Source organism: Melospiza georgiana, chromosome 2 (genome assembly GCF_028018845.1).
Source record: "Melospiza georgiana isolate bMelGeo1 chromosome 2, bMelGeo1.pri, whole genome shotgun sequence".
In the NCBI taxonomy this organism is placed as follows: domain Eukaryota; kingdom Metazoa; phylum Chordata; class Aves; order Passeriformes; family Passerellidae; genus Melospiza; species Melospiza georgiana.
In genome coordinates this window covers 115,595,290-115,621,311 of record NC_080431.1, presented here as the reverse complement: position 1 = coordinate 115,621,311, position 26,022 = coordinate 115,595,290, and the positions used below count along the sequence as shown (strand labels likewise).

Below are 26,022 nucleotides of genomic sequence, written 5' to 3'. Positions count from 1 at the left end.
GTCTAGCAGAAATCAGAAGGAAGAATGAGGGAAGATTTGCAGGCTCACTGGGCTGGGTCTACCCATAAGTAATTGTCATTGATCGGGGGGTCAGTGTGGCTTCTGGTTGGGAAGATTTCAGTAGCTTTCCACATTTTACACTGGATTTCTCTTTAATACAAAAGCAAACCACAATGGATACATATCATACAGCCTTTTTATAGAAACAGAAGAGTTCAAAAGGAATTTTCAGGGCCCCTTTCAGAAATATGAAATATCGACACTGTCAGCTCCAAGAGCAGCACCCTCATCACCAGACTGCTGATAATACTAAAATATCAGCCATGTTGGGCTGTGAAAATGTCATGATAACAAGCAATAAACATTAAAACTCTTCTGAAAATGTCTCAGCTACACAAGGGTTCAACATACTTTGTTGTAGTTCTGTCATGCTTCTGTGAGTTGAAATTAATTCCAGTTTTGGTGTCAGCTTTGCAATAACGATTCCCTCTTCTTTTTAACAACATGCAGGTTTGGGAAGTGCACTGCATTTCCATTGCACTGCAGTTTCTTCAGTCAGGGTGAAAGGTTTTGGAGCAGCATCCTGTGATATCAAGGTGGAGGCCGGCAGTCCATGTGGGTTTGCTGTTTTCTCTCAGCTTTGACATTGCAGCAAAAATCCAGTTTTGATTCTGCCGGCGCTTTCTTGCAGCAGTGGTGATGCAAATACTGATTAAGAAGCACACAGACTGCATCCAAAACCACATCTCAAGCAGATCACCATCACCTGGTCAGATGATAAGATCAATTTTGGCTGATATTGGAAAGCTCTGACAATATTATGCATTATTCAGCCCACGCCATCCCCAGCGATCAATTCTGAAATGGATAAATTTCACCCTGGGAGTTTTACAAAGGGCAAGTGTCAAACAATCAGGCATTTTCCAGCCTAAAAATAGCTGAGATTGTTGTGTTAAAATGGAAATCAGGAAACCACAGCAGCATTTCAGATATTTTGTCCTTTGTCTGGCTGGCATCAGTCCATCCACACACTGATGTCACCAAGAGGCACAGAGGGTGTGGGATCTGTATTGTCCCATTAGCAGAGAAAAGGAGGGAAAGAGGGCATAAAGAAACTCCTCTTCCATTTAAATTCAGTAATCTCAGAACTTTCCAGTCAAGTTGCTCATTTCATGTTTACTGCAGGAAAACACAGAAGAATTTGATTTTTATGAACTTTGTTCACAGCAACATGATAAAACATTTGAGTTCAGAGATTCTTTTTTCTAAGAGTTGAACATACTTCTCAAATGTGCCAACCTTCTGCTCCCTGTTTGCTTTTGGATCCAAAGGAAGCTGCTGCTGCCTGTGCAACAGAGCACAGACCTCTTGTGGACCTACAGGAATGCTTTCAGGAAAAAAGACATTTTTGTAGTCTGGTTCTTGGAAGGTAAGTACTAAAATAACAGTGAGCAACCTGATCTATAGTTATTTTAGTCTTTTTCTGCAAAACTTTATTGTGACAGCATTCAGGGTTATCAATCTTAGCTTTTTTTCTCTGTGTAAAATCTGTAGCTGACAGTAAACACACATGCTGATCATCCATCTGCCTCTTGCACCCAAACCAGGCTGAATGTGCAACAGTTTGCATCATGTGCAGTTGCCAGTAACAAAAAGAAACGGGGAAAGGTGCTCTGTGAAGGTCCAGAGCTCAGAGCAGGTGACCACAAGAGTGGGCTGGGTCCTTCTGCAGGGCTGGAGTGTGCTGTGGGTTTTCAGGAGCCCAGAACGGAGCCACTCCCTCGGGTCTGCAGCTCTTCTCTCTGGGGGAAAGAAAAACATTGATGCATCATTTCTAAATGCTGGTGTTGGCACTCATTGAGCTCTGGAAGGGTTTTCCCACTGCACTCAGGTCTCCAAGGGGACTGAGGGGCTGCTGGAGCTGGTCCTGCCCATGGGATCATAGAAACATGGAATGACTTGGGTGGGAAGAGACGTTAAAGATCATCCCATTCCAAACCCCCTGCCATGGGCAGGGACACCTCCCACTGTCCCAGGCTGCTCCAAGCCCCAGTGTCCAACCTGGCCTTGGGCACTGCCAGGGATCCAGGGGCAGCCACAGCTGCTCTGGGCACCCTGTGCCAGGGCCTGCCCACCCTCACAAGGAAGAATTTATTCCTAACATCTAATTTAAACCTTCTCTCTGTTGGTTGGAAGCCACTGCCCCTTGTCCTGTCACTCCAGGCCCTTGTCAAAGTCTCTCTCCATCTTTCAGGCACTGGAAGGCTGCAATTAGGTCACCTCAAAGCTTCTCTGCTCCAGTTTGATCTGGGCTGTGCCCCGGTACAGTTGTGCCAGGTACAAGCCATTCCCTTGGCCCCACTTCCAAAGGCACACTAGTTCTAATTTCTTTAGTTTTGCTTCAGAGTCCATTAAAAAGTGTCCGAGTTTCCATGCTGCACCTGAAAATCCTTTCAAAGGGGATAAACTTGCATCTGAAGGATGTCCCTCTGAAAAATTCCAATATTTCGGCACTTGGCTCAACAAAGAATTTTTCTGTACTTCTTTTCTCCTTTGATTGCTTTATAATGGAGATCTTGATTTCATGTGATATGAGCTCTTAATCTGAAATGTTTGTGTATGCAAATAAATCACAGTGATATATTCAGGGGGAATAAAATCACGTAATATTACAGGTTTTGAAGACTCAGAATTATTCCGGTTTCCTGTTTTCTTTGAGTGACAGATAGGCATGTGATAGCACAAATCATCATGTGCAATACAAGTTGTGAAAACAGTGTGTGTCATCCAGCACTCAGAGGTGGGCTGAGCTGAAATTGCACACATCACCTTATTTTGGGCATTTGCTTGTCTGTGAATGTTTGGTATTGGCCGTTTGGTTTGAGGATGAAGTGGGGTGGTTTCAGCAGGTGCCTGCATTGCTGGGTTGCTGCTGCTGGAATGGCACCATTGCTATCCCCTGCATTATTCCCATGTCATCCCCCCAGGCTGGGTGTGGGAGCAGCAGCTCTGCCTGCCAGGGCAAGGCTGCAGCACAAAGGGATGCACACTCTGTGGCTTTGCCACAAAGACAGGAAAATCACCATGAAAAGCCTGTGCACAGCTCTCTGCCTGTCCAGAACCCTCCCAGGGCACTGGAGGAGGGTTCTCCTGCCTTGCACTTGCCCTGTCTGTCACTGTCATATTTTCTGGAAAAATCCCCATGCCCAGGATTTCTCTCCCGGGAAGCTGAGAAGCCTCAGAGAAAAAGGAAAACAATAATTATCTGATTTGCTTCTCCTGTGTTTTGCTGCTTTGGAATGTGGCTGGAGATTGTTTACCCAACATGTGAATTGTTTTTACTTATTGGCCAATTGTCACAGACACCTTTTATGAAAAATATTTTCTTTAGGATTCTTCTTTAGGATTTTTCCTCCTGAGAAGCTGACAGGCCTCAGGAACAAAATGTAAACAATGATTATCTGCTGCTGTGAATGCAACAGGTGCATCTGTGACTGGCCCATGTTGGATGTTTCTAATTAATGGCCAATCACAGCCCAGCTGGCTAGGACAGAGAGTCTGAGATACAAGCCTTTGTTATCATTCCTTTTCTATTCTTAGCTAGCCTTCTGATGAAATCCTTTCTTCTATTATTTTAGTATAGTTTTAATATAACATATATCATAAAATAATAAATCAGCCTTCTGAAACATGGAGTCAGATCCTCATCTCTTCCCTCATCCTCAGACCCCTGTGAACACGGTCACAGCCAATGACAGCCAAGCTGCGTCCAACTCTGAAGTCACGAGTTTGCATTATTATCTTTTAGCCTTCTGTCTGTATCCTTTCTGTATTCTTTAGTACAGTTTGGTATAGTATTCCTTAATCTAATATAGTAACATAAAATAATAAATTAGCCTTCTAAGAGCATGGAGTCAGATTCATCATTTCTCAGAAAATACCACACCCTGTCTAGTGCCACTTGAAATGTCTGAGTGCACTTGGTACAACCTGAGCCTTTGTAGGGTATCTGAGCCATCCCCATGGGGATGGGGATACAACCCAGGGTGAGCTGCAGATCCTTGCCTTCTGCAGGAACACCTGTGAGCCTGGCAGGACAGCCTGGGATGCCTGAAATAGCTCTGGATGACCCTGCCCAGGCAATGCAGCCCTGCCTGGAGTACCAGCAGGAGCACACACAGTGCCTGTCTGAGCTCAGCTGAGTGAACCCAGCTCCTCTCTGCAGCCCTGGGGAGGTGCTGGCAGCAGCAGAGCTGCTCTCCTGTCACTGGGCCACCCTTGGGTCAGCTGAAGGTGGCTGCAGTGTCCCCTCACTTCCCTGTCTCTGCCCTCCTTTCAGCCAACACCGTGTTCCCTCTTTGGCCCACTCAGCTTCCACTCCCCAGGCTCCTCTGTGGCAGCCCCAGGGCTTCAAACCAAGTCACAGAATCACAGAATGTTAAGGGTTGGAAGGCACCTCTGAAATCAGCTCATCCCAACCTCTCCTGCCGTGGGCAGGGACATCTCCTGCCATCCAGGCTGCTCCAGGCCTTATCCAACCTGGCCTTGGACACTACCAGGGATGGGACATCCATTACCTCAGGGCCTCACCACCCTCACAGTTAAGAATTTCTTCCTGTCTAACCTCAATTTCCCCTCTTTCTGTTCATACCCATCACTCCTTGTCCTGTCACTGCAACTCCTGACAAAGAGTCCTTCTCCAGCTTCCCTGCAGCCCCTTCAGACTCTGCAAGGTGCTCTGAGGTCTCCACACAACCTTCTCTTCCCAAGGCTGAACAGGCACAGCTTTCCCAGCCTCTTTGTGAGGTGCTCCAGTCCTTCTATCAGTGTTGTGTCCCTTCTCTGGACTTGCTCCAACATTCCCATGCCCTTCCTATTTTGGGGCCACCAGAACTGTACACACTACATTCCCCAAGGATCCTTTTCCTTGCCCCCCTCTCCTGACTCAGCCCTTCCACTCCTTCCTGCTCCCTGTCCTGCTCCAGCCCCCTTTCCCTGTGATTCCCACCCCTGTGGATGTGTTGTCCTCTCCTCTCCTCTCCTCTCCTCTCTACCCCAGCCCCTCACCAAACCCCAGCACCCTGCTCTGCCCCAGCCCCAAACACCCCCTCCAATTTCAATGTCCATACAACACAGCCCAGCTCTGATGAATACAGGCCAAACCCCCCTGTGTGGCACAAAGTGACAAGCAGAGGTGACAACCAGAGCAAGCCCAGACCTCCATCTGCTCGTGGATCCAGTCCAGGAAGGAGGTGGTTCTGCTGTAGACCCCTGGCTTGTTCTTCACTGCACAGCCCACTCCAAAGCTGGTGGTGCCCACCAGCTTCCAGACACTCATATCTTCACATGCTAAAGGGCCCCCACTGTCTCCCTGAGGGAAAAAAAGAGTTAAGACAAATGTCAGTGTCCCAGAAAAGGAGGGAATTGTCTGTTTGGGGAGGTAGGGGAGAGACAGACAGTAATTCAAAATCTCTTGTTTCTGCTTTGTTGTGGATCCTGGGAAAAGCACATTACAGCAGAGCTTGGAGACTTTTGAGACATGTAGGAGACCATACTTTTCTTTCCTTGGCTCCTGGCTATTGAGCTGAGCTTAGCCCAAGGTTGCAACACCAAGCTCACATCTGACTTCCTCCCCTGCCTGCTCCTGCCTGCTTTTCCAACCCTTCCCAGGCACTTTGCTACACAGATTCATCTCAATGGACTCACATCTAAGTACTGGAAACTTCCCATTTCTTCTTTGCTGGGGCAGTCTCCTGCCCTACAAGAATCAGAGCCAGCACAAGAACTGGAAAAAAGGGAATTTGGAACAAGCATTCCCACTGGTGAGCAGGGCTCCTGCTGTCACGTGGAGCTGTGTGCTGAGCTCTCCTGGTTCCAAATGCCTTTTTGAGGGTGTTGTGTGCAAAAAAGAGATGAAATGCACATCTAGGTACCCTCTGCCTTTGCTTTTTTTTTTGTCCCCTGTGTGATTGGGATGGAGCAAATCTGGAAACACGAAGTTCACAGAATCATAGACAGGTTTGGATTGGAAGGGACATTGAAGTAGATCCAAGCCTCCTGCTTGGAACAGGGACATCTTCCACTAGGAATTCCTCCCCAGCCCTATCTGGCTGCTTTTCTCCATGGGCTTTCTGCACCTTGCAGGTCTCTGGGGCTGCTCACAGTGCAGGGAGGTGCAATTCAGTGCAGAGCAGGGGTCACAGCCAAGGCAGAGAAAGGATGGCACCGTGCTGCAGCACATGCAGCAAAATATGTCTTAAGCAAATTTGGCTTCAGAAGTATCAGATAAGGTCCAGAGAAGAAGTATAAAAAGGAAATTGTAGCGTGTGAATGCACATGGTCAGGGATTGATAATTGTGGTGAGCAGAATAAATGGCACAAACCCAAATGTTTGCCCAAGAAAAGCCTGGGAGTGCCTTCTGATAACTTATCACTCATGTTTTTCCATTTCCAATGAGCACAGTTGCAGTTTGGAAACTTCCATACCTGGCAGGTGTCCACCCCTCCCTTCAGGAAACCGGCACAAAGCATTGAAGAAGTTATGATCCCACCATAGACATCTCTGTGATTGCAAATTGCATTGGAAATCAGAGGAACACCTGCATAATTCATGGTGTCAGACGTGTCACCTGTTAAAAAAAAAAGATAAAAAAACAGTAAAAAACTTCCTGTCCTTGAAAATAATCTCCATTTATAAACAGAGAATGTTTTATATACAAAGAATTGGCAAGGAAGGATGAAAGAAACATGGTTAAATGGAAATGTAAGGCAACTTGGTGTCTCATCATTTACAGAACACAGCAATTATCCACTCTGCAGAGATGGGGATTATCACAGTGTATAAAATAACAATAAAATCTGGAAATTATGTATTTCCACTTCAAACTAGACAATTAATGACACTAATAAACCAAAAAGCTTGTTGCACATTGCGTTCAATTCTGGTGCCAAAACCTGTTCTGAGTTTATCGCCTGTTCTGTTAGTCAACAAATCATCTGCAAACATCTGATTTACTTTATAAATATTTATTTTATTTCATTCACAGCCTGAACAGATCCTTTCTACAAATGGGAGTATTTGCACACTGCCTATTGTCAGTTTAGGGCTGTTTTTTTTTTATGTGGCAAACCTTGCTTTCATTTTCTCCCCACCTTTGGCTGTTATCTGTGGGTCAGGTAATGTTCTGTTCTTGTTCTCTGAACAGGAACACGTTCAGTGACATGAATGAAGAGTGATAAAAAACAATTAATGGGTGACAATTCACCCATTTTCACGTGAAGGTTGTTCAGTTCTTATTATTGATTAACATGACCCATGAGTCATGGGGAAAAAAAATCCCTTTTCTTTTTGATTTTGTTTTATCCAATTTCTACATCACCCAGCCTGCCTTAAAATAAACATATCCTTTCTCTAAAAAAAAGGGATGGTTAATTCTTGCATTCATGCTGTTTCTTATGCTTGGAGTTTTAAAGGGCACAGCCTGTTTGACTGAGGCTGAGTACAACACTGGGCACATTTTATATGTGTAATTTTCAACTGTTTCAGAGGATGCCCATCCATTCCTTGTGATAAGAATTTGCACAACACTTTTGCAGTACAGTTTGTGCATAAAATTTAGTAACATGTCTTCTTTCCCCCTCCAGATATTCCAGAAAATTTAGTGTTAAACAGTGCCCCAACCAAATCCTGTATTCACTGCATGTAAGATGTGTACATGTAGTGAAATCATCAGCAGGCAATTTAAAATACCTCCTTCCACAGTTGCTCCCCATCCAGATACCCAACACATTTTCCCTGCTGGGAAATGTTCACCAAAATTAGGCAGACAGATCGGTTCAATGTGACCTATTTATGAAAAAAAAAAAAGAAAAATAAAAGAGGGAGAGAGAAGAGAATCAAAATTTAGCAAAAAAAGTTTAAATGTCTCAGAAATGCTTAAAGATTTGGCTTGCAATGAACTTGTGATGAACACCACCCACTCCCCACATAAATAGCCTGGCAGTTTTCTGAGTTTTTTTTGTCTTGTGGGCAACACTGAGGATTTGAGACAACACCCACAGTAGCCCCAGTGAGTTTTGGGTGTGAAGCAACACAAGGAGGAATCAGCAGGTCAATAAATTGAAGAATGAGCAAAAAGAAGGGCAGATCAGAGGTCCTGGGGCTGCTGGGTTGAGACAAGGAGCTGGGTGTGCACATCCCTGAGAGGGTAAAAATATTCTTGGATTCTTTGCTTCCCACCCATCAGCTCACAGAGTTTTGGTGCCTCTGTGCTCTGGGACGTGGAATTCTATGGGATAAAATCGGAGCTTGATGCTTGCAGGGACAAATGGGTGCTGAGAAAAGGGAGGGAAAATACAAAATATAACTGCGCAGGTCCCAAGGGTTCTGTTCTGCAGAGTGCAGTGATCCCAGCTTGGGACACAGTGGGATTGTGCTCAGGTGCAGAGCCACTGCTATTCCTTACTATTCCTTACTATTCCTTCCTACTATTCCTTATTCCTTAAATAGCCCTTAATATTCCTTATTCCCAAAGCTATTCATTAGCAGAAGAAATCAGCAGAAATATGAGACAAAACAGAACAAAATCAAGATTAATTTTCATTACAAGTGAAATTTTAAACCATTACAAGAGAATTGATTAAGAAAATGACTGCCTAGATGTGTTAAAGAGCACCAGCTTCTCTTTGCAGCCAGCTCACAGTGATTAGGAGGTATTGGCAGGTATTTCAATTCATACAATATTATTACATATTATTTAAACTCATTGTATCAACTGCAGGTAGCATCAAATCAAGAATATAAAAGTAGTTTCCATTTAAATCATCATTATATTCAAATTGCCTTCCCTTCTCTTTGAAATTCAAGCTTGATTTTCAGCTTTGGACACTTCTGGATCCCCCAATAGTCATGGAAAGGACATGATAAAAATCTCTGTGACCTCCAGCAGAATGAGGCAGGGTGTTTATTTTAGATAGGAAGAATATTTAGAAAGAATAAAGTTAATGTTTGCCTATTAATGAATGGCTGCAGTAAATCAATACCAGAGCGCGCTGGGAACATTTTGCAGCACGTTGTTGCTGTCCACGCCTGGACATGGAGCACAGAGGAGATGCTCACACTGAGGCTGGGGGGTTTCTGCTGGTGCTATGTGGACAGGGATGCTTTAGCTGGGGAGGTGGAAAAGCCAAGTGAAAGCTCACAGAGATAAATTACCATTGAGAGCAAGAGGTGCTGCCAGTTTCATCAGTGCTATGTCATTCCCCATGGTCTTGGGTTTGTAATTCCGATGGTAAATGATTTTTTCCACTGAGTGTGGCTGAGCCTGGGTGTCCTGCTGGGTCACAAAACCAACCTGGACACTCCAGGAGCTCGGCAGGTACAGGCTGGAACAAAGAGGTAGAAGAGAAGGTCAGACCTCCAGGAAAACCCTCAGGTTTCTCTAATTGTCCCCTGAGCTTATAAATATAACAGGCAAATAACTCCAGTCTGCTGTGCTGGCTTACCTCTCTATTAATAATGGCCATGTTTTGCATCTAATTTTTTAAAATGTAAAACTAATCTTAGTAAGACACTGGGTGACTAATCTTATAAGACACTGGGTCACTGGCAATTATCAGGGCAATTATATGGATCTTACTAGAAATATCTGAGAGTTTTCCATCAGCCCAGCTGTGCGTGCTCTTGTGACACCCCACAGCTGCTGCCTGGCACACCTGCACTCAGCCAGGCCTCAGCAGCACCTGTGTCAAGGCACTTTCAAGGAGAAGCTTCCCTTCTGGAAGGTGTTTCTGCCCCAGTTCATGAGCTGGCACATCCTTCAGCCTCCAGCAAGAGCAGCTCCTCTGCTTTTGGCCTCACTCCCCTGGGAAAAGGCTCCAGGGATGGGGGATGTGTTGCCACCTTCATCCCCATCACCCTTCAAACACACCACAACCACCTGGGATGGGGTGACAAAGTCAAGGACAAAGGTTGAAAAATGCTGCATTCCTAAGTAATTATTTTTATGACAACACAAGGCTCTAAAAAGGAACTAAGAGTGGGGTCTGTCTCTCCATCTCTTCTCTCTACTGGGTATAAAACCATCCTACAAGAACTTACTCAGAAAAAGACATCCATGTTGTAGATGCTTAAATAGTGGGCAGACAAATCCCATTTTAGCTGTCTAAATGTCTTTAGTGAAAGTGGTCAGGAGTTTGTAAGAGCAAGAGGTGCTCCTGCACTATTAGCATCAAACAGGACTGCAAAACCAGGCAGCTCATTATAAATATGTTTGTAATTACACAGAGTTTAAATCACTATTTAGCATCTATTTCCCACCTGAAGACCTCTTCAGCTGCATAGAAAGGAGCAGTGGGTAAGTGGCAAAGGGCACAAAGCACAGCACAATTGACTAATAATCACTGATTGATCCTGTCAACTTGAAAAGAATCCTGTAATTTATTTTGGAGCTCCAGTGGATCAGAGAAGCCAAATACAAATTCTGTACGTGCAATTAACAGAAATTGCAGGTTGGGATACCTAAAATCTAGAACTTAAATTTGTTTTAAATTGTTTCCCAGGGAGCTGGGAGTGGCCAGAACATCTGGAAACTGGGATCCTGAGTTTAGATCACTTCTTGGGGAAGCTTTTTTCAATAAAGACTCATGCAAAAAGAGAGGAACAGCTTAAATATTCTGATGCCTTTTGGGGACTACCTTAAAACAGATGTCAGATAGAATTAGGGAATAAAAAGCAGTTATATTTATTGAAGGGCCTTCAGGTACATTTAGGGCAGGCAAAGCCCTCCAAGGGGCTACACCCAAATGGACAATGGGTCACAGTTTTCACACTTTTATGAGTTTTCGTCCATTTGCACATTGGGAGTGCGATAGATGAGTAATGTGATGGTTGACTTTCACAATTAAAAGGCAAATATCATGTATTTGCCTTTTCAGTTCAGAGAGGTTTTATAGATGTATAGTTTTGTTTTACCCCCCTTGTGTTGTTATTATGGGGTGGCCTGGGTTTGGGACATTTGGGAGGGTTGGCTTGTTACTATAGCAACATCTGACCTCCAATCAAGATTTGAGCAAGCAAACTCCACCACTGGACAGCAAAGAAGGAGTCAATGGACAGAACTTTGGGAGGGGCTAAAGGGTTAAAAGGCAAAACCTCCGTTGTGTAGATGAGCACGGGTGGGAAAAATCCTGTGCTCCCTGCCCTGTAATATTTTCTCTATTTAATCTTCTGTTGTATTTTTGATATGGTTTTAATAAAGCTTTTAAAATTTTGGAAGTGAGTACCATTTCTCACAGGGATTAATATTCCAATTACAACTTCAGGTAATGAAGTAATTTACCCCAAGTTTGCTCTCCCCCACCTCACTTCTGTTTACATTTCTTGGGGCTCAAGACAGTGAGGTGTCCTTGATCTCCAGGCCTGGACAGGAATTGTGTTATCTGACCAAAATGAGAAAGCAGCAGCTAACATTTAATACTAATCCTAAATACTTAATACTCCACTAGTGGAGTTTAGAGCTACACACTGAAGAATTACAGGATTACAAACACATGAAAACCATAAAAGACAAACCCCCACGGAATCACCCACGGATGAGGCAGCGCGTCCTGCGGGTTATTTTGAAGAGCAGGCCGCGTCCCCCGAGCAGGGGGTTTGGGCAGGGGGGTTTGGGCACTCACTCGTAGACGCAGTGGGCGGCTGTGAGGATCCAGAGGGGGGTGATGACGGAGCCCCCGCACAGGTGGTGGCCCTGGAACTGCAGGCTGACCTGCCACGGCCACTGCCGCGGTGACGACGCGTTGCCTCCCACGATGCGCGGCCCGTAGCTGGCCCGAGTGCCACACGCTGCCAGGGAGCAAAGGAAACAGTGCAGAGAGGAAACACAGCCCTGGCTTGGGTCACATTCAGCCCCTCTCAGAATCTCAGAATCACAGAATAATGAGGTTGGAAGAGACCTCTGAGATCATTAAGTCCAACCTATGCCCTATCACCTCAACCAGACCATAGCACCAAGTGCCATGGCCAGAGATAGTGATTCACCTCCTTGGGAAGAGCATTCCAGTACTTTATTATTCTTTTGGTGAAAAATTTTTTCTTAATATTCAACCTGTACCTTCCCTGCCGTAGCTTGAGACTGTTTCTTGTTCTGTCAGTGCTGCCTGGTGGAAGAGTGTCACCCTGGTTTTTTAAGATTTTCTAGGCCTTCTGATGTTGACATTCTTGTAGTGAACTTTCTCACACACTTTCTGTAAATAACTTGTTGTTTGCATTTCTTTATGGAGGAGGAGAAAGTTGATGGACTGTTGAGTTGACCAGTGTCATTGGAGAGGTGGCACTGTCACCCTCCAATCCGCTGTCACTTTTGGAAAACCTTAAATGTTGGAGTCAGAAATAAAACTCCAATATTTTCTTCACCTTGAGAACAGCAGTGTGAGCTTGTGTTCTTTCATGTCCTATAGTGACAGAAGAGACCGATCCCACCTGTCTGCAGCCTCCCTTCAGGAAGGTGTAGGCAGCAACAAGGTCACCTCTGAGCCTCCTCTTCTCCAGCCTAAACAACCCCAGCTCCTTCAAATGTTCCTCACAGGGCTTGTGTTCCAAGCCCCTCACCAGCCTTGTTGCCTCCTCTGGACACTCTCAAACATCTGGAAATCCTTCCCAAACTGAGGGGCCAGAACTGGACACAGCACTTGAGGTGTGGTCTCACCCGTGCCCGGTGCAGGGGAAGGATGAGCTCCCTGCTCCTGCTGGCCACACAGTTCCCAGTGCAGGCCAGGATACCATTGGCCTTCTTGGCCACCAAGGCACACTGCTGGCTCATTCATATTCAGCTGGCTGTCGACCAGCACCCCCAGGTCCATTTCCACCTGAACACTGTCCAGCCATGCTGTCCCCAGCTTGTAACATTGTAGGGGATTTTTGTGGCCAAAATGTCGAACTCAGCACTTAGACTTATTAAACTTCATCCCAGCCTTGCTGAGGGTGGGAGGTCTCTGCACTGGAGCATCCCCACCCCATACCCCTGGCCACATCCCAAGGGTTTCTCCTTCTCCCTCCCATCCCTGCAGGTCACTCATGGTCTGGGGTTTGTGGGGTCTCTGTGTCTCTCCCTTCCCTGCAGATGCAGTGCTCAGCTGTGGCACTGTCATATTTTCTGAAAAATCCTTTCACCAGGATTTCTTGTCCAGGGAAGATGAGAAACCTCAGAGAAAAAACAATATTATCTCGTTTGCTACCCCTGTGTTTTGCTGCTTTGGAATGTGGTCTGGACATTGTTTCCCAACTGGTCGTTGTTTGATTGGTTTCCTGTGAATTTTTTTTACTTAATGATCAATCACCATCAGCTGTGTCAGACTCTGAGGAGTCATTCATGAGTTTTTCATAATTATTCTTGTTAAGCCTTCTGTCTGTATTCTTTCTCTATTCTTTAGTATAGTTTTAGTATAATATAATGTAATATAATATAATATAATATAATATAATATAATATAATATAATATAATATAATATAATATAATATAAACATAAAACTATGAATTAGCCTTCTAAGAACATGGGGTCAGATTCTCAATTCCTCCTTTGTCCTGGAAACCCAGCAAACACCACACAGCTGAACTGTAGAACCCCCCTGCTCTGCTCTCCTTCATCCTCAAGGTCCCACACAGGCAGGCTCAAGCATTTCCTCTCCCCTCATGGTGATTTTGCTGTTGTATTTTGATTTTTTTTGTGTCCCAATGTGAGAACTAGGTGGCATGGAGCGGTGTGGGATGAAAATTCCATTAAGGCAGAATTTCCCTTTTCCTGCCAAAGATTTGGAATTAGAATGTGAGTCCATGGACTCAACACACAGTCCTTAAATACACACTTCCTACTGAGATTCTCACTGAAATGCTCCTGCTATCTGATGCTCCCAATCTGCCCTCCCAGCCTATTTTCACTTTCTGAAATTCTTTCAAATTTTACATAAAAAGTACAATTGTTCTTTGGTGTGATAAGCTGATAGTATAGCATGCCCTGAGTACACAGCTTCTCCCAGCTCTTGCCATGCAGTGGATAAAGAAGGATAGTTTCTGCTTTTCTTTTCATTTTTTTTGTGATTCTTACCCAAACACTTTAAGATGATCACATTGCCAGAAGTGCATTCCTCCCTGAGATGAGAAGACAATGCATCATTAGTCCCAATTCACAAATATATTGGGTTTTTGCAATATTATGTCATTTTCCTGTGCACACAGAAATAAGTAACTCATATATTGAAAGAGGTACAAAGGCATGAATTCATCCAATCTAATCAGGGCTTTTAACTGGAATTCTGAAGTTGGGAGCTTGGCCACCATCAGGACCACATGCTGCCCTACTGAGGAGGGCTTCACTCTTCTACCAGAGTGGGAGATCTGAAGTGTCCTTGTATTCATTGCTCCCTTCTCACTGGAAGGTAACTAAAAAACCAGCATTTGTCAGGAGGAGTAAATGGAGCATAAAGGGTTCATAAACCCACTGGGAAACATGTAAGGATCTGCAAACTGAAACAAACTGCTTCATAATGGAAAAACAGAAGTGCTTGGTGCCCATCCATTTGTGAAAATGGCATAATGGGGCAAACAGTCATTTTAAACAGCTCATTTGAAAGCCTTTGCTGATTTTAATGAGTCTTGGATCAGACTCTTAGTTTATATTCCAGCAAGCTGAACCTCAGTCTTACATGTGTAACACCACCAAACGCTTACAAAGTGCTACATGCCTGAAAAAACAGCAACAATCCCAAACTATCAATAATTCCCCTTCTATTGCTTGATGCCTTCCAGAAGCAGCTGAGGCATACCTGAGGTTGGTGGCATTGTGCAGGGATGTCACTTGATCAGCTGAGAGCCACTGGCCGAGGGACACGAAATGTCTTTGGAACTGTTTCTCAACTGCATCCACGGGCAGGTAACCTGAGCTCACATAACTGCAAATAAACCATAAACACAGCTTGCCCAGACAGCACTGCAGCAATCTGCTTAAATAATTCACCAGTTCTGCTAATGAAAACCGCAATAATCAGATCCTGGCATTCGATAAAAGTAATTATTTCCTCCCCCTATGCTCCTTACCACGTGCATGTATTTTTGACATAATCATATGTGGAAGCCACATGTGCTGAGACGTGTTTAACTGGCAGAGAAAATAGATTTTAATTGTAATATTACAATGAAGCTTTTCATTGTAAGTGGCTGGCACATTTCCTGAGCCCCTTACAAGCTCATTGTTTCCTTTTTCTAGAGTTATGTTTTGCAGCAGGGAGGATGAATAATTTTTTTTTCTCTTCTTTGTTGAAAAATTGAGATGTATTTTATCCTAAAGGCAGCAAGAATTTATTCAAAGAAGCTTTACACTGCTAACTATAAGAGAAATTAGAATGATGCCATGGTAAGAAATAACAGAGTATCGTGCCAAATCACAACTTCAAATCTTTCTCAGTTTTATGAAAGTTTGTGAAAGAAATGGTGCTTTTTCAGGAATGGGTCCAAACCAGCAAGAACTGTCTTGCCATGTTCTTCTCCAATTATGAGGTGGACCTTAAAGCCCATCAGATGTCATGACATGAATTGTGTACACAATTTACCTATAGGGGAAGTAAAAGAAGTGGGAAATGTTTTTAGTGAGACAAAGTAGAAATTCTCCAGAGTAGAAATCCATTTTGATTTAGGTGAAATGTACATCTTTGAGTTAAATCTGTAGTTTGCAAACATAGCTATTTAGCCTGACTGCAAAAAGGCTAGGCTCAGAGAAACTGTTTCAGTGAAAGACAGAGATAAGAGGGGGGAGACAGAAAGTGATAAAGAGAGACAGAAACTGCTGTGAGAGCAGGTCAACCTAAGAATTGCTTTCTGATAAAGAAGAACTAGTGGCAAATGTCACATGAAATTCCTAAAAATTAATATGTATGAACTTATTGTGAAATTGTATTCACATGTATTTGAGAAGAGGATATAAAGAGACTTGAATTCTCCAGAAGTATGCATGTCATTTTAAGAGGATGATACCCACATGTGGCCAGTGCTGTAATAAACATACCGACTTTACAACCTTCACAAAGTTGTAGAGTTTTGTGTATCTCCACAAACATTAGTGCCTCTCTGACAGGCCACTCGAGTGAGAAACAGGATTTGGGCACCTGCATCTCACAGGGAAGATTTAGCCGAGCCATTCTCTTTAGCCATCCTGCAGGATTTATAGCAGTAATAAAAGGTATTTGCCATCTACAAGTACATCATCTCAAATCTCCTCAGCCATGTGACTCACAAAGGTGGATTGTTAAGTCATTTTTAAGGCACAAACCAACGCAAGGTTTCATTAGAAACCTCAGAGCTTGTTCAAAATGCTAAGTGGAGCTGCTGGCAGTGGTGTCCCTACCTTGAGAAGCCCAGGTGCTTGCAGGTGCTGTTGCCATACTCTGCCCTCCAGTCGTCGGAGCAGACGGTGCGCCAGGAGCCCAGGGCGAACACCTGCAGCACTGCCCTCTTCCCACTCAGCCTGACTTTGGGATTCAGGACAAGAAAAGCCTCAGTGAGCTGTGGAGATGAACATCAGGCACACAACGGGCGCACCACACCGCTGTGGTGTCTGTGCTTTCTGGCTCACTGAGCCACTACTCATCTTTTTCCTCATTTGGATTCTTTGACAGAATTTTTCTGTGCTTTTTATTTTTTTTCCCCCTTCCATTAAAGAAGGGAAATAAGGTACTCTGAAGTGGGACAGCTAGGGAGAAAAGTCTTTGCTGATGGGAATGCCAGCTCTAACACAGGAGGAGGTGGAGGCTGCCTGGCCCTGCCGTGAGCTTTAAGCAAGTCTTGCTGATTGCACTGAGCTGGAGCTGCAGGTGCTTTGCCCTGAGGAAAACCATGGTCAGGGTAAGGGATGAAGGTGGTGAGCACCTCCTGTGCCAGAGAGGATGCAAGTGTGCCCAGCTGTGCTGGACCTGGGAAAGGGCACATCTGTGAGGGAGAAGGGAGGCCATGCATGTGGGCTTTCCCACATGTGCCCAGATTCCAGTGTTATGGAATTGCAGAGGAAGAGAGGAAAAGCAGAGGCTTTTCCTGGCTCCACAGACACCTCAAGCCTCCCTGGGGAAAACTCTCCAAATGCTGAGCACATTGTAGAGGGTTAGCTGGGGCCAAAACCTTGTGGTTCTTGTCATTCCTACAGAGGGAAAGCTGTGCTGCCTTCTTAGCTGTAGGTACAGGAGCCAGGGTTACAAGTGCACTGAGCTAAAACACAGTTATTCTGTTTATTACAATTAGAATCCTTTCCCTTTCCCTCCAGGGGCTGTGAACACCACAGTAACCTTTCATAGTACAGGACAGGGAAGTACCATTTAAAACATCCCTGTGATTCCCAAAACCACCACAGAGAGAAACTCAGAAACAAGTTATACACTTCACAGGTGAAGCAGCAAATTCTGCAGCACTGAGTGCACAAATGGCTGCTTTCTCCCATTCCCACATCCTTTAAGATAATACCAGGATTTTGCATCTTTCAAAACTGACACAACACAATGGTGTGCCAGTGAATTCAGTGTATTCTGTATTCATTCATAAGGCAGTGGGGTTATGCCTTTCAGGCAGAGGAAATGTGAGCAGTCAAAAAGCATCTGGGCTTCTAATGGAGAGAATTATCAAAAATGGCAGTAACAATATTCAGCAATCATCACATTTATCTAAAAAGCAGTTTGATTTCTCATAAACTGCAAATCAGTACTCAGAGAGATTGTTCCTCTGAAGTGGTGATTTAGATATTCCATTGGTCTCTGTCTTTCTTGTCTCACCCAAACTCTTTACAACAAGCATTCCTTGATAACTTGCCAGTTCTACAGGAGGAGGTAGGAGGGATTTATAATCAAAATTAAATTACCACATCTGTACTCATCCTCCCCTTCTTTACAGTTGAAGACACCATTGCACCTGGCTGATTTCTGGATACACTTAAAGGATGAGCGACAGCGAAATTTCCCAATGCAGTTGTACTGGACTGAAAGGAAAAAAGAACACAGGGCAATTAAAACACACTTGGATTTTAATTTAACACTTCTGCATTCCATTATCTGTCCAGATTTCAGTCTTGCTAAGGAAAAGCCAGCTCCTGTATCTTGGGATCTCTAGCTGCTCAGAGTGACCCCAAGATGTGTTAGAAAGTCTCTTTTCCCAGTCTGGCAGTCGAAGAAGGAGTCAGAGCTCTTCATTTCTCAGTCTCAAGGTTGTTTATTGTTCCTTATCTATAAAATTGTTTCTCCTGTCCTGCTGAGTTCTGCTCAGCAGGACTGACAGAGGCACTCTGCCTGCCCCCTGGGGCGCTGTTACCTTTTTATACTAAAAAATATGTGTACAATATTTACAATTACTTTCCAATATTTGTCACCTATGTTAAACAGTGAGCTCCTACTCTAAACAAATCTAAAAGTGCCAACATCACAGCAGAAGATGGAGGCCAAGAAGAAGAAGGAGAAAGGCTGGACATGCCCAGATTCCTCCATCTTGCCTCCTGTAGCCCCATTCTAAAAACCCCAAAAATCAATTTTCCACCCTGTGATAAATTCACTATCGTTCTACTTAAACTTTTGTGGCTTGTAATTCTTTATATAAAGGTTGGTAATTGTTTTTTCCAAGGGCTAAATCAAAGGCACAGGGGGCTTGGGCTCTGTGCCAAGGTCTCTGTGCCCCCTATGCAGGGGCTCGAGCCCTCCAGGGCAGCCAGAGGGATTTCCTGGGTTCTGACATCTGTACTCCAGGAACTTTTGAAATCCAGCCTGGAGGTTGCTGCGTGGTGCTGCTAAAATTCATTTATTAGTAATGAATTGTAGGAGGAGTCAGCCCTGCTGTGTGTGCTGCCTCCCTCCCAGCTCCCTCTGCACAGTTTGAGTTTCACTCGAGGGTGAGCTCCTGCCTGGTGCCTCAGACCCTGAGCAGGGAATTAGGGAGACCCTTGGAGAACACATCCAGTGATTTCTCTCCCCAGGGGGATGCCTCAGCCTCCCACAAGCTGCTCCCTATTCCAGGTGAGGAGACACAACAAGCCCTGCACCTGGGCAGGTCGCACTTCCCAGCCACAACTAAACTCATTCTGCATTTTCTATTCCTTTGTAGAAGTTGGTTTTGATAGGGGAATGTTCTTTAATTCTTTGGAAACAAACTTGGAGAAGTGAATTACAAGACAAAAATATGGTGTGGGCTACCCACAGGAGCCTTTTTATCCCCATTTTCTAAACTCAGCTCATTGCCTGAGGGGAGCTGACAAAATTTCACTGGAGAAAGGTTTCCTGAAGCTGCAGGTTCCCCAGTGTTGTAAATATTACACCAATCTTCCCTATTTTTTCCTTACATGTAAATAAAATTTAAAGCCATCACCTCAACAAGATTTTTTACTTCCACAAACAAGCCACAGTAGCAGTTTAATTCCATTCTCAGTAAAAGGCTCATGAAAAATTAAGCATTTGAATGGCTAAGTGAGAACTTAATAAATAACTAATGGTACTCACCACCCAGGCCAATGGCAACTGCTAGGATTACTGCAAGGAATAAACCACAGATATATGGGAAGTATTTTAGGGAGACAAGAGCATGGCACATTGAAGGTGGTTCAATATCTCCTGGAAAACAGACAGAGAGAAAGCTTCTGTGAGGTTAAACCAGCTGAGCTGGCAATCAAAAAGATTTATCCAACATTAAACTAGATGTCATCACCAGCTCCTGGGTATGCTTCATGAGCTGCCCTCACCTGAAGGGATTTAGATTTGCTCATTCAGGCAATAATGAGAAGGTTCCAAGAGCTTTGGGGCTCTCAAACATCCCTTGAGCATTGCTTTGGGAGGGTCTGAGTTGTGCCCCTGCAGAGCACCTGGCCTGTCCTCAATGCCATCAGGAATGTGAGCTCCAAATTCTCGTTTTCATGGGCTACCTCACACTGGGAGCTTTTCAAGCATATGAGCACCTCTGCTGAAAACTTGAGTCCTGGGATAAAAATGAAAACCAGACCTCCTCTGTCTGTGCAGCTCATAAATAGAAGTTCAAGACAAGAAGGAGGAAATTCACTGGCGCTTTGGACTTGGAGCAAGGTTAACTGAAAATTATTGAAAGTGAAATTTGCAAAAAAAAAAAAAAGCAGGATCCTCTACCTAGTCTCAAAAACTGTGAAAAAGTGATTTGTTCAAAGTTTTGCTATAGATGCAAGAAGAGAACTGAGTGATGGCTCAAGGCTGAGTCTTGAGTTTTCAAGTACAAAAAGCTGCATCTAAAGTTTAAATATACATTAGTAGTTATTGCAGAATACATTTCATGAGCTGGATCTGATTACCAACCACTGCACTCCCAAGCTGACCTCTGCTTAGTGATATTGCCAGTCTGGAAGATAACAAGAGATTCTGCTGAAAATAATAAGTGATTCACTTGTCTCAAATGTATTCTGATATACAAAGGGCAAGCTGTGGGGAAATAACAAACACAACGGGGTCATGAGTGCACACAGGAACTGACAGAACCTTGTCTTTAATTTTAGTTCTTACAGCTCTTCATTTCCCCATTCCTCAGGCTTCATAATTGAGATTGGCAGATACAATCAGTCAAGGATAAGGAGTGTCTCCAAGGGTTTAGAGACTCTCTAGGTAAATCCCAGCTTCCCAAGACTCTCAGGAGCAGCTGAGTAACTGGTTTTGGCAATGGAGTTGGTGTCTGGTATGCCAAAAATCTTAGACAGCTGTAGCAGCTAATGGACTGGAAAATTAAATTGCTCTATTTTCATTCTGGAAGCTCAGCCTGTCTCTGTTGGAACCCGTGGTTATTTTGAAACCAATGGGAAGCAGCAAACAGACATGCTAATCCTCCAGGGCTGCTGCATTCTATATTCAGGTTTTTTAATGGACCAATTTCCAGGCTGGCAAAATTTCAAACAAACCATTCAAAAATGTGTCCGGAAAGAGAGGGGAAATGTTTCCTTCTGTGTGAACAATTGGGCTGTGAAAAATGCTTGTGTGTGCAAGTGGACACAAGGTGTCATCACATCACTGAGCTGGCAAACCTCACACCTGGGGCAGGGAGCTCGTGTTTCCTCCTCCTCGGTGTGATTGCTTGCTCTGGGTGGGCAAGCACAGCTTGGCCACTGGGATTGCAAAGGTCAGAGGGCTCTGGATTGTCCCTACCAGATCCATCTGCACTTGGGTCCACTCTTGCTTGTGGTATGAAGAAGAATCTTTTGAAGGTAAACTGAATTTGCGGTACTGGCGGTTCATCTTCGGTAACGGAGATGACTTCAAGACTTCCAGTAGTGGGATTTGTCTCTTGAACCTGGCTCAACAGGAGAAGAAAAAAAAAAGAAGAAAAGAAAGAAAATAATCATTACAATGTTGTCACAGAGTCGCAGAATAGTTTGGGCTGTAAAGACCTTAAAGTTCATCCATCCTCTGCCACGGGCAGGGACACCTTCCATTATCTCAGGCTGCTCCAGGCCCTGTCCAACCTGGCCTTGGACCCTTCCAGGGACACAGGGGCACCCAGAAATTCTCTGGACACCCTGTTTCCAGGGCCTCACCATATTCACAGTGAAGAATTTCTTCCTAACATCTCATCTAAACCTTCTTGCAGCCCCCTTTGAGTACTGGAAGGCCACAAGAAGATCTGTCTGGAGCCTTCTCTTCTCCAGGATGAGCAACACCAACTCTCTCAGCCTCTCCTCACAGCAGAGGTGCTCCAGCCCTCTGAGAATCTTTCTGGCCTCCTCTGAGTTCACTCCAGCAAGGTCCATGTCCTTCCTGTGCTGGGGACCTCAGAGCTGGACACTAACAATACATTGTACCTAATTTTCATGAGAGAAGCAATTATAATTAATTTACCAGCAAACGACTCATGTAATTGTGGAAGGGGCTGACAGCGGGCCTGTTAGCTAAAGGAGCGAGAAGTAAGAAGAAGAAGCTGAACCAAGGAGATGGAGAGAAGAAAGATAAGAGCATTCTGCAACTGGAGGGGAAACAACTGGAAAGTGTATCAGCCATTTTCACTAATAAAGTGTTGCCAACGGTTGCCAACGGTTGCGAACGGTTGAAAACGGTGCTAACGGCTGAAAATGGCTGATACACTTTCCAGTTGTTTCCCCTCCAGTTGCAGAATGCCCTTATCTTTCTTCTCTCCATCTCCTTGGTTCAGCTTCTTCTTCTTACTTCTCGCTCCTTTAGCCAACAGGCCCGCTGTTAGCCCCTTCCACAGACTCAGGTTAATTTTTGTTTAGATTTGTCAAAGCACCGGAGCTATTTTTAATAACTCACACTGGGGCTGAGATTCCATCCCCTGCACTATAATTGCAATAGAAAACAAGAGAAAGACTAAAATGCATAGGACAGCAGCACAGCACCTGACAGGATCCTCGTTCAGGGCAATTTTACTCCAGTAAACTTTTGATGGCTTACTATACAGGGGAAAAAAAGAAAGTTAGCTACACGAGAATTTGGGGCAAATAGATTCAAAATGCTAATTTCTGACTGTGGTTCTGAACAATGGCAAAAAGAATGAGATTTTTGATCTCCGAGTGATGTGAAATAGGTCCAGGTTTGTTAAAGACAGTGGAGCTGGTAAGCTGCAAAAGCAGCATGTTTGCAGAGTCAGTCCAAGAAAATGCTTACAGTGACACATTTTAGGCAAAGAATCCATGTTTTATATGTGACATTATATTTATAATGGAAAATACCCTGGAGTATTTTTTCACCATTCAGCAATAAAGGTTTATTTCATTATTTCTTTCATTTCATCTATTTCTTTCATTTGGTAAAATTTCACCTACATTTCATTGAACATAAATTAAACTTTGTAGAGAATCTGCCAGCATGATTGTTAAATATTAAAACCAAAAAAGCCATCTAGCTGGTGCATAATTTGCCCATCAGGAAACAAAACATCACTGTGAACCAAATTACATGCAAGCCAAACACTGACATTTCACTTATCCAGAGGCTATCACATGCTCCCAAATCTTCACTCACCTCTTCCTGGGAAGTCATAGTTAAAAGCAAAGCTGTTTTCCTCCTTCATTATCAAGCTCAGGGTTTGCTGAGCCTCTCTGCTCAGGGAGGGTTTCCAGCCGGCCGCTGCGCGCGGCATCGGGGCTGCAGCCGTGTAACCCAACCTGCACAGGGGTATCGGGTGGCCCTGGATGGCATGGCTACGGAAAGGGGCAGATAAAAATTCAGCACGCTCTTTAATTAGCTGAGAAACACCAGGCAGCACTGTGGGATCTGCAAAGCTTGCCATAAACCCTTAGCAAAGGAGCCCCACGAGCGCTCACTCATCCTCTGCCAAAAGCGAGGGCGCTGAGCACCAAGAGCTGGGGAAGGCAGGGAGCAGCAGCCCCAGGGCTTCATCTCTTCATCTCTTCATGGTCAGAACTCAGGACATCCCTCTGGCTCTCCTGGACTGCCAGGACCCCTGCCAGGGGGCTCACAGACCCTGGCACAGAGCCCAAGGTGCCCCAGTGGTTTTGATGGTTATGACCCATGGAGCAAATTACCAACCTCAGATGAAGATCTGCAGGCCACAGCAGTTTAAGTAGAATGACAGTGAATTTATCACAGGGTGAAAAATAGATTTTTGGGGTTTTTAGAATGAGAATTCAGGAGGCAAGATGGAGGGATCTGGGCATGTCCAGCCTTTCTCCTTCTTCTTCTTGGCCTCCATCTTCTGCTGTGATGTTGGCACTTTCAGATTGGTTTAGAGTAGAAGCTCACTGCCTAACATAGATGATAGGTATTGGGAAGTAATTGTAAATATTGTACACATAGTTTTTAGTATAAAAAGGTAACACCACCCCAGGGGCAGGCAGAGTGCCTGGACTGTCTTGTTGAGTGGACCTCGGCAGGACAGGAGAAAAAATTTTACAGATAAGATACAACAAACAACCTTGGACCGAGAAATGAAGAGCTCTGACTCCTTCTTCGACTGCCAGGCTGGGAAAAGAGACTTTCTAACGTATCTCAGGGTCACTCTGAGCAGCTAAAGTCCCGAGACTTCATCTCTTCATCTCTTCATCTTTTCATCTCTTCATCTCTGATCTCACACACTCACCTTGCTCCTCCTTCACTGGTTTTAGCCTTTGCCATGTGCTTGCAGAGGGTTTGTGAAAAAGCAGCATCTCACATTGCTGAAGGATCAGCTCAGTTGTACTCTGGGATCTAGAAAATGGAAATGTACGTTTGTGGTGGTGTTCACAGGGGTCCCAGGATGAGGGAAGAGACGAGGATCTGACTCCATGTTTCAGAAGGCTGATTTATTATTTTATTATATATATTATATTAAAACTATACTAAAAGAATAGAAGAAAGGATTTCATCAGAAGGCTAGCAAGGAAAGCAGAGAATGGAATGATAACAAAAGCTCCTGAGTCTCAGAGAGTCTGAGACAGCTGGACTGTGATTGGCCATTAATTAGAAACAACCACATGAGACCAATCACAGATGCACCTGTTGCATTCCACAGCAGCAGATAATCAATGTTTACATTTTGTTCCTGAGGCCTCCCAGCTTCTCAGGAGAAAAATTCCTAAGGAAAGGATTTTTCATAAAATATCATGGCTACATACATTCAGCTGCAAGGAATGCTTGAGAGTAGTAATAGTTTGGCTGGGTTGTTTTCACTTAGAAGAGAGATTCCTGATAGTGAGAAGGATGGAGGGAAGAAGGACAAGGAAGGATGATGCAAAAAAGCCACAGGAGTGTAAGTGAAACAATGAGAGGCCAGAGAGGATATGAAGGTTTTCCATGATAAAACCCATGTCCCTGGAATATGGCTGAGATATGAGAAGCTCTTCAGTCCCATTTCTGTGCATGGTGGAGACTGGCAGTTCCAAAGGAGAGGACACCACATCATGTATGGGGGGGGTCCCCTGTGGCAAGAAGGAAATGATGAATCTGACTTCATGTTCTTAGAAGGTTAATTTATCATTATATTATATTATATTATATTATATTATATTATATTATATTATATTATGCTATGATGAAACTACACTAAAGAGTAGAGAAAGGATACTTACAGAAGGCTTAACAAGGTACTAATGAAAACTCATGACTCCTCAGAGTCCTGAAATAGCTGGACTGTGATTGGTCATTAAAAACAATTCACATGTTGGATAAACAATCTCTAACCACATTCTAAAGCAGCAAAACACAGGAGAAGCAATCAGATAATTATTTTTTCATTTTTCTCCAAGGCTTCTCAGCTTCCCAGGAGAAGCAATCCTGGCAAAAGGATTTTTCCAGAAAATATGATGGTGACACTCATGATCCTGTTAAGCCATGGCATCAAGAACCGTTCATCATCTCTTGGGTCACTCTTTCAGCAGCTTTCCCTGGTAATGGGGACCCTCTCCCCACCAGGCTTTAGACAGTTCTGATGGTTCTCCAAATGGCTGGAGAACCAGCTCAAGCTGGCCAGGTGTCCCAAGGAGAAATTCAGCCAAAGTGGGGAAAACATGAGGGCTCATTTCAGGTAACCAGCAGCTCAGGTGATCTCTTCAGCTCATGGGGTGAGGTGTCCTGTCCTCCAGAGGGAACACTGATACCTGCAATGAGGACAGAAGAAACTGTCTCCAACCAATTCACCCACTCTGGCCATGCTGGAAAGGCTGGGGACCAGCCAGGGCAGCTCTGCAAAGCTCCCACAGTGGGACTGCCACCACTGGAAAGGACAATTCTTCTCCCTGCTTCCACCCTGAGCTGCTCCAAGCTCAGCCTCAGGATGTGATGTCCAGATAGGACATTGGATTTAATCTTCCACAGTTTGGTTCCTCATTGACTTTGGCTGAGAAGACCAAAGCAGAAGCTACATATGATATGGGCAGGAGGACTTGAAAGCTGAGCCCAAAAGGAAGGTTTTGGCCTCCAGATGAACTTCCTACTCACTGCAGGACAGCCCCAGTTGTTCCTCCCTGGTGCAGTTGCAGCTCAGATGGATTTTGTGGCTTTCAGGAGACAGTTTATAATGAAAAACTAAAAGATTCCACCTCAGCCC

General features: G+C 44.4%; 1 protein-coding gene across 1 annotated transcript; it reads right to left on the bottom strand.

The window, feature by feature from the left end:
• Nucleotides 1-1,754: 1,754 nt before the first annotated feature.
• Nucleotides 1,755-23,018, bottom strand: TMPRSS3 (transmembrane serine protease 3). Its single transcript, XM_058045590.1, has 13 exons — nucleotides 23,001-23,018; nucleotides 21,171-21,315; nucleotides 19,515-19,625; nucleotides 17,894-18,010; nucleotides 16,397-16,520; nucleotides 14,823-14,948; nucleotides 14,105-14,148; nucleotides 11,680-11,845; nucleotides 9,215-9,384; nucleotides 7,751-7,846; nucleotides 6,487-6,629; nucleotides 5,219-5,371; nucleotides 1,755-1,802 (listed from the first exon to the last, which is right to left on the bottom strand). Exons 1-13 carry the CDS (start codon nucleotides 23,016-23,018, stop codon nucleotides 1,755-1,757), a joined length of 1,461 nt encoding a protein of 486 aa, XP_057901573.1.
• Between the last annotated feature and the right edge of the window lie 3,004 nt (nucleotides 23,019-26,022).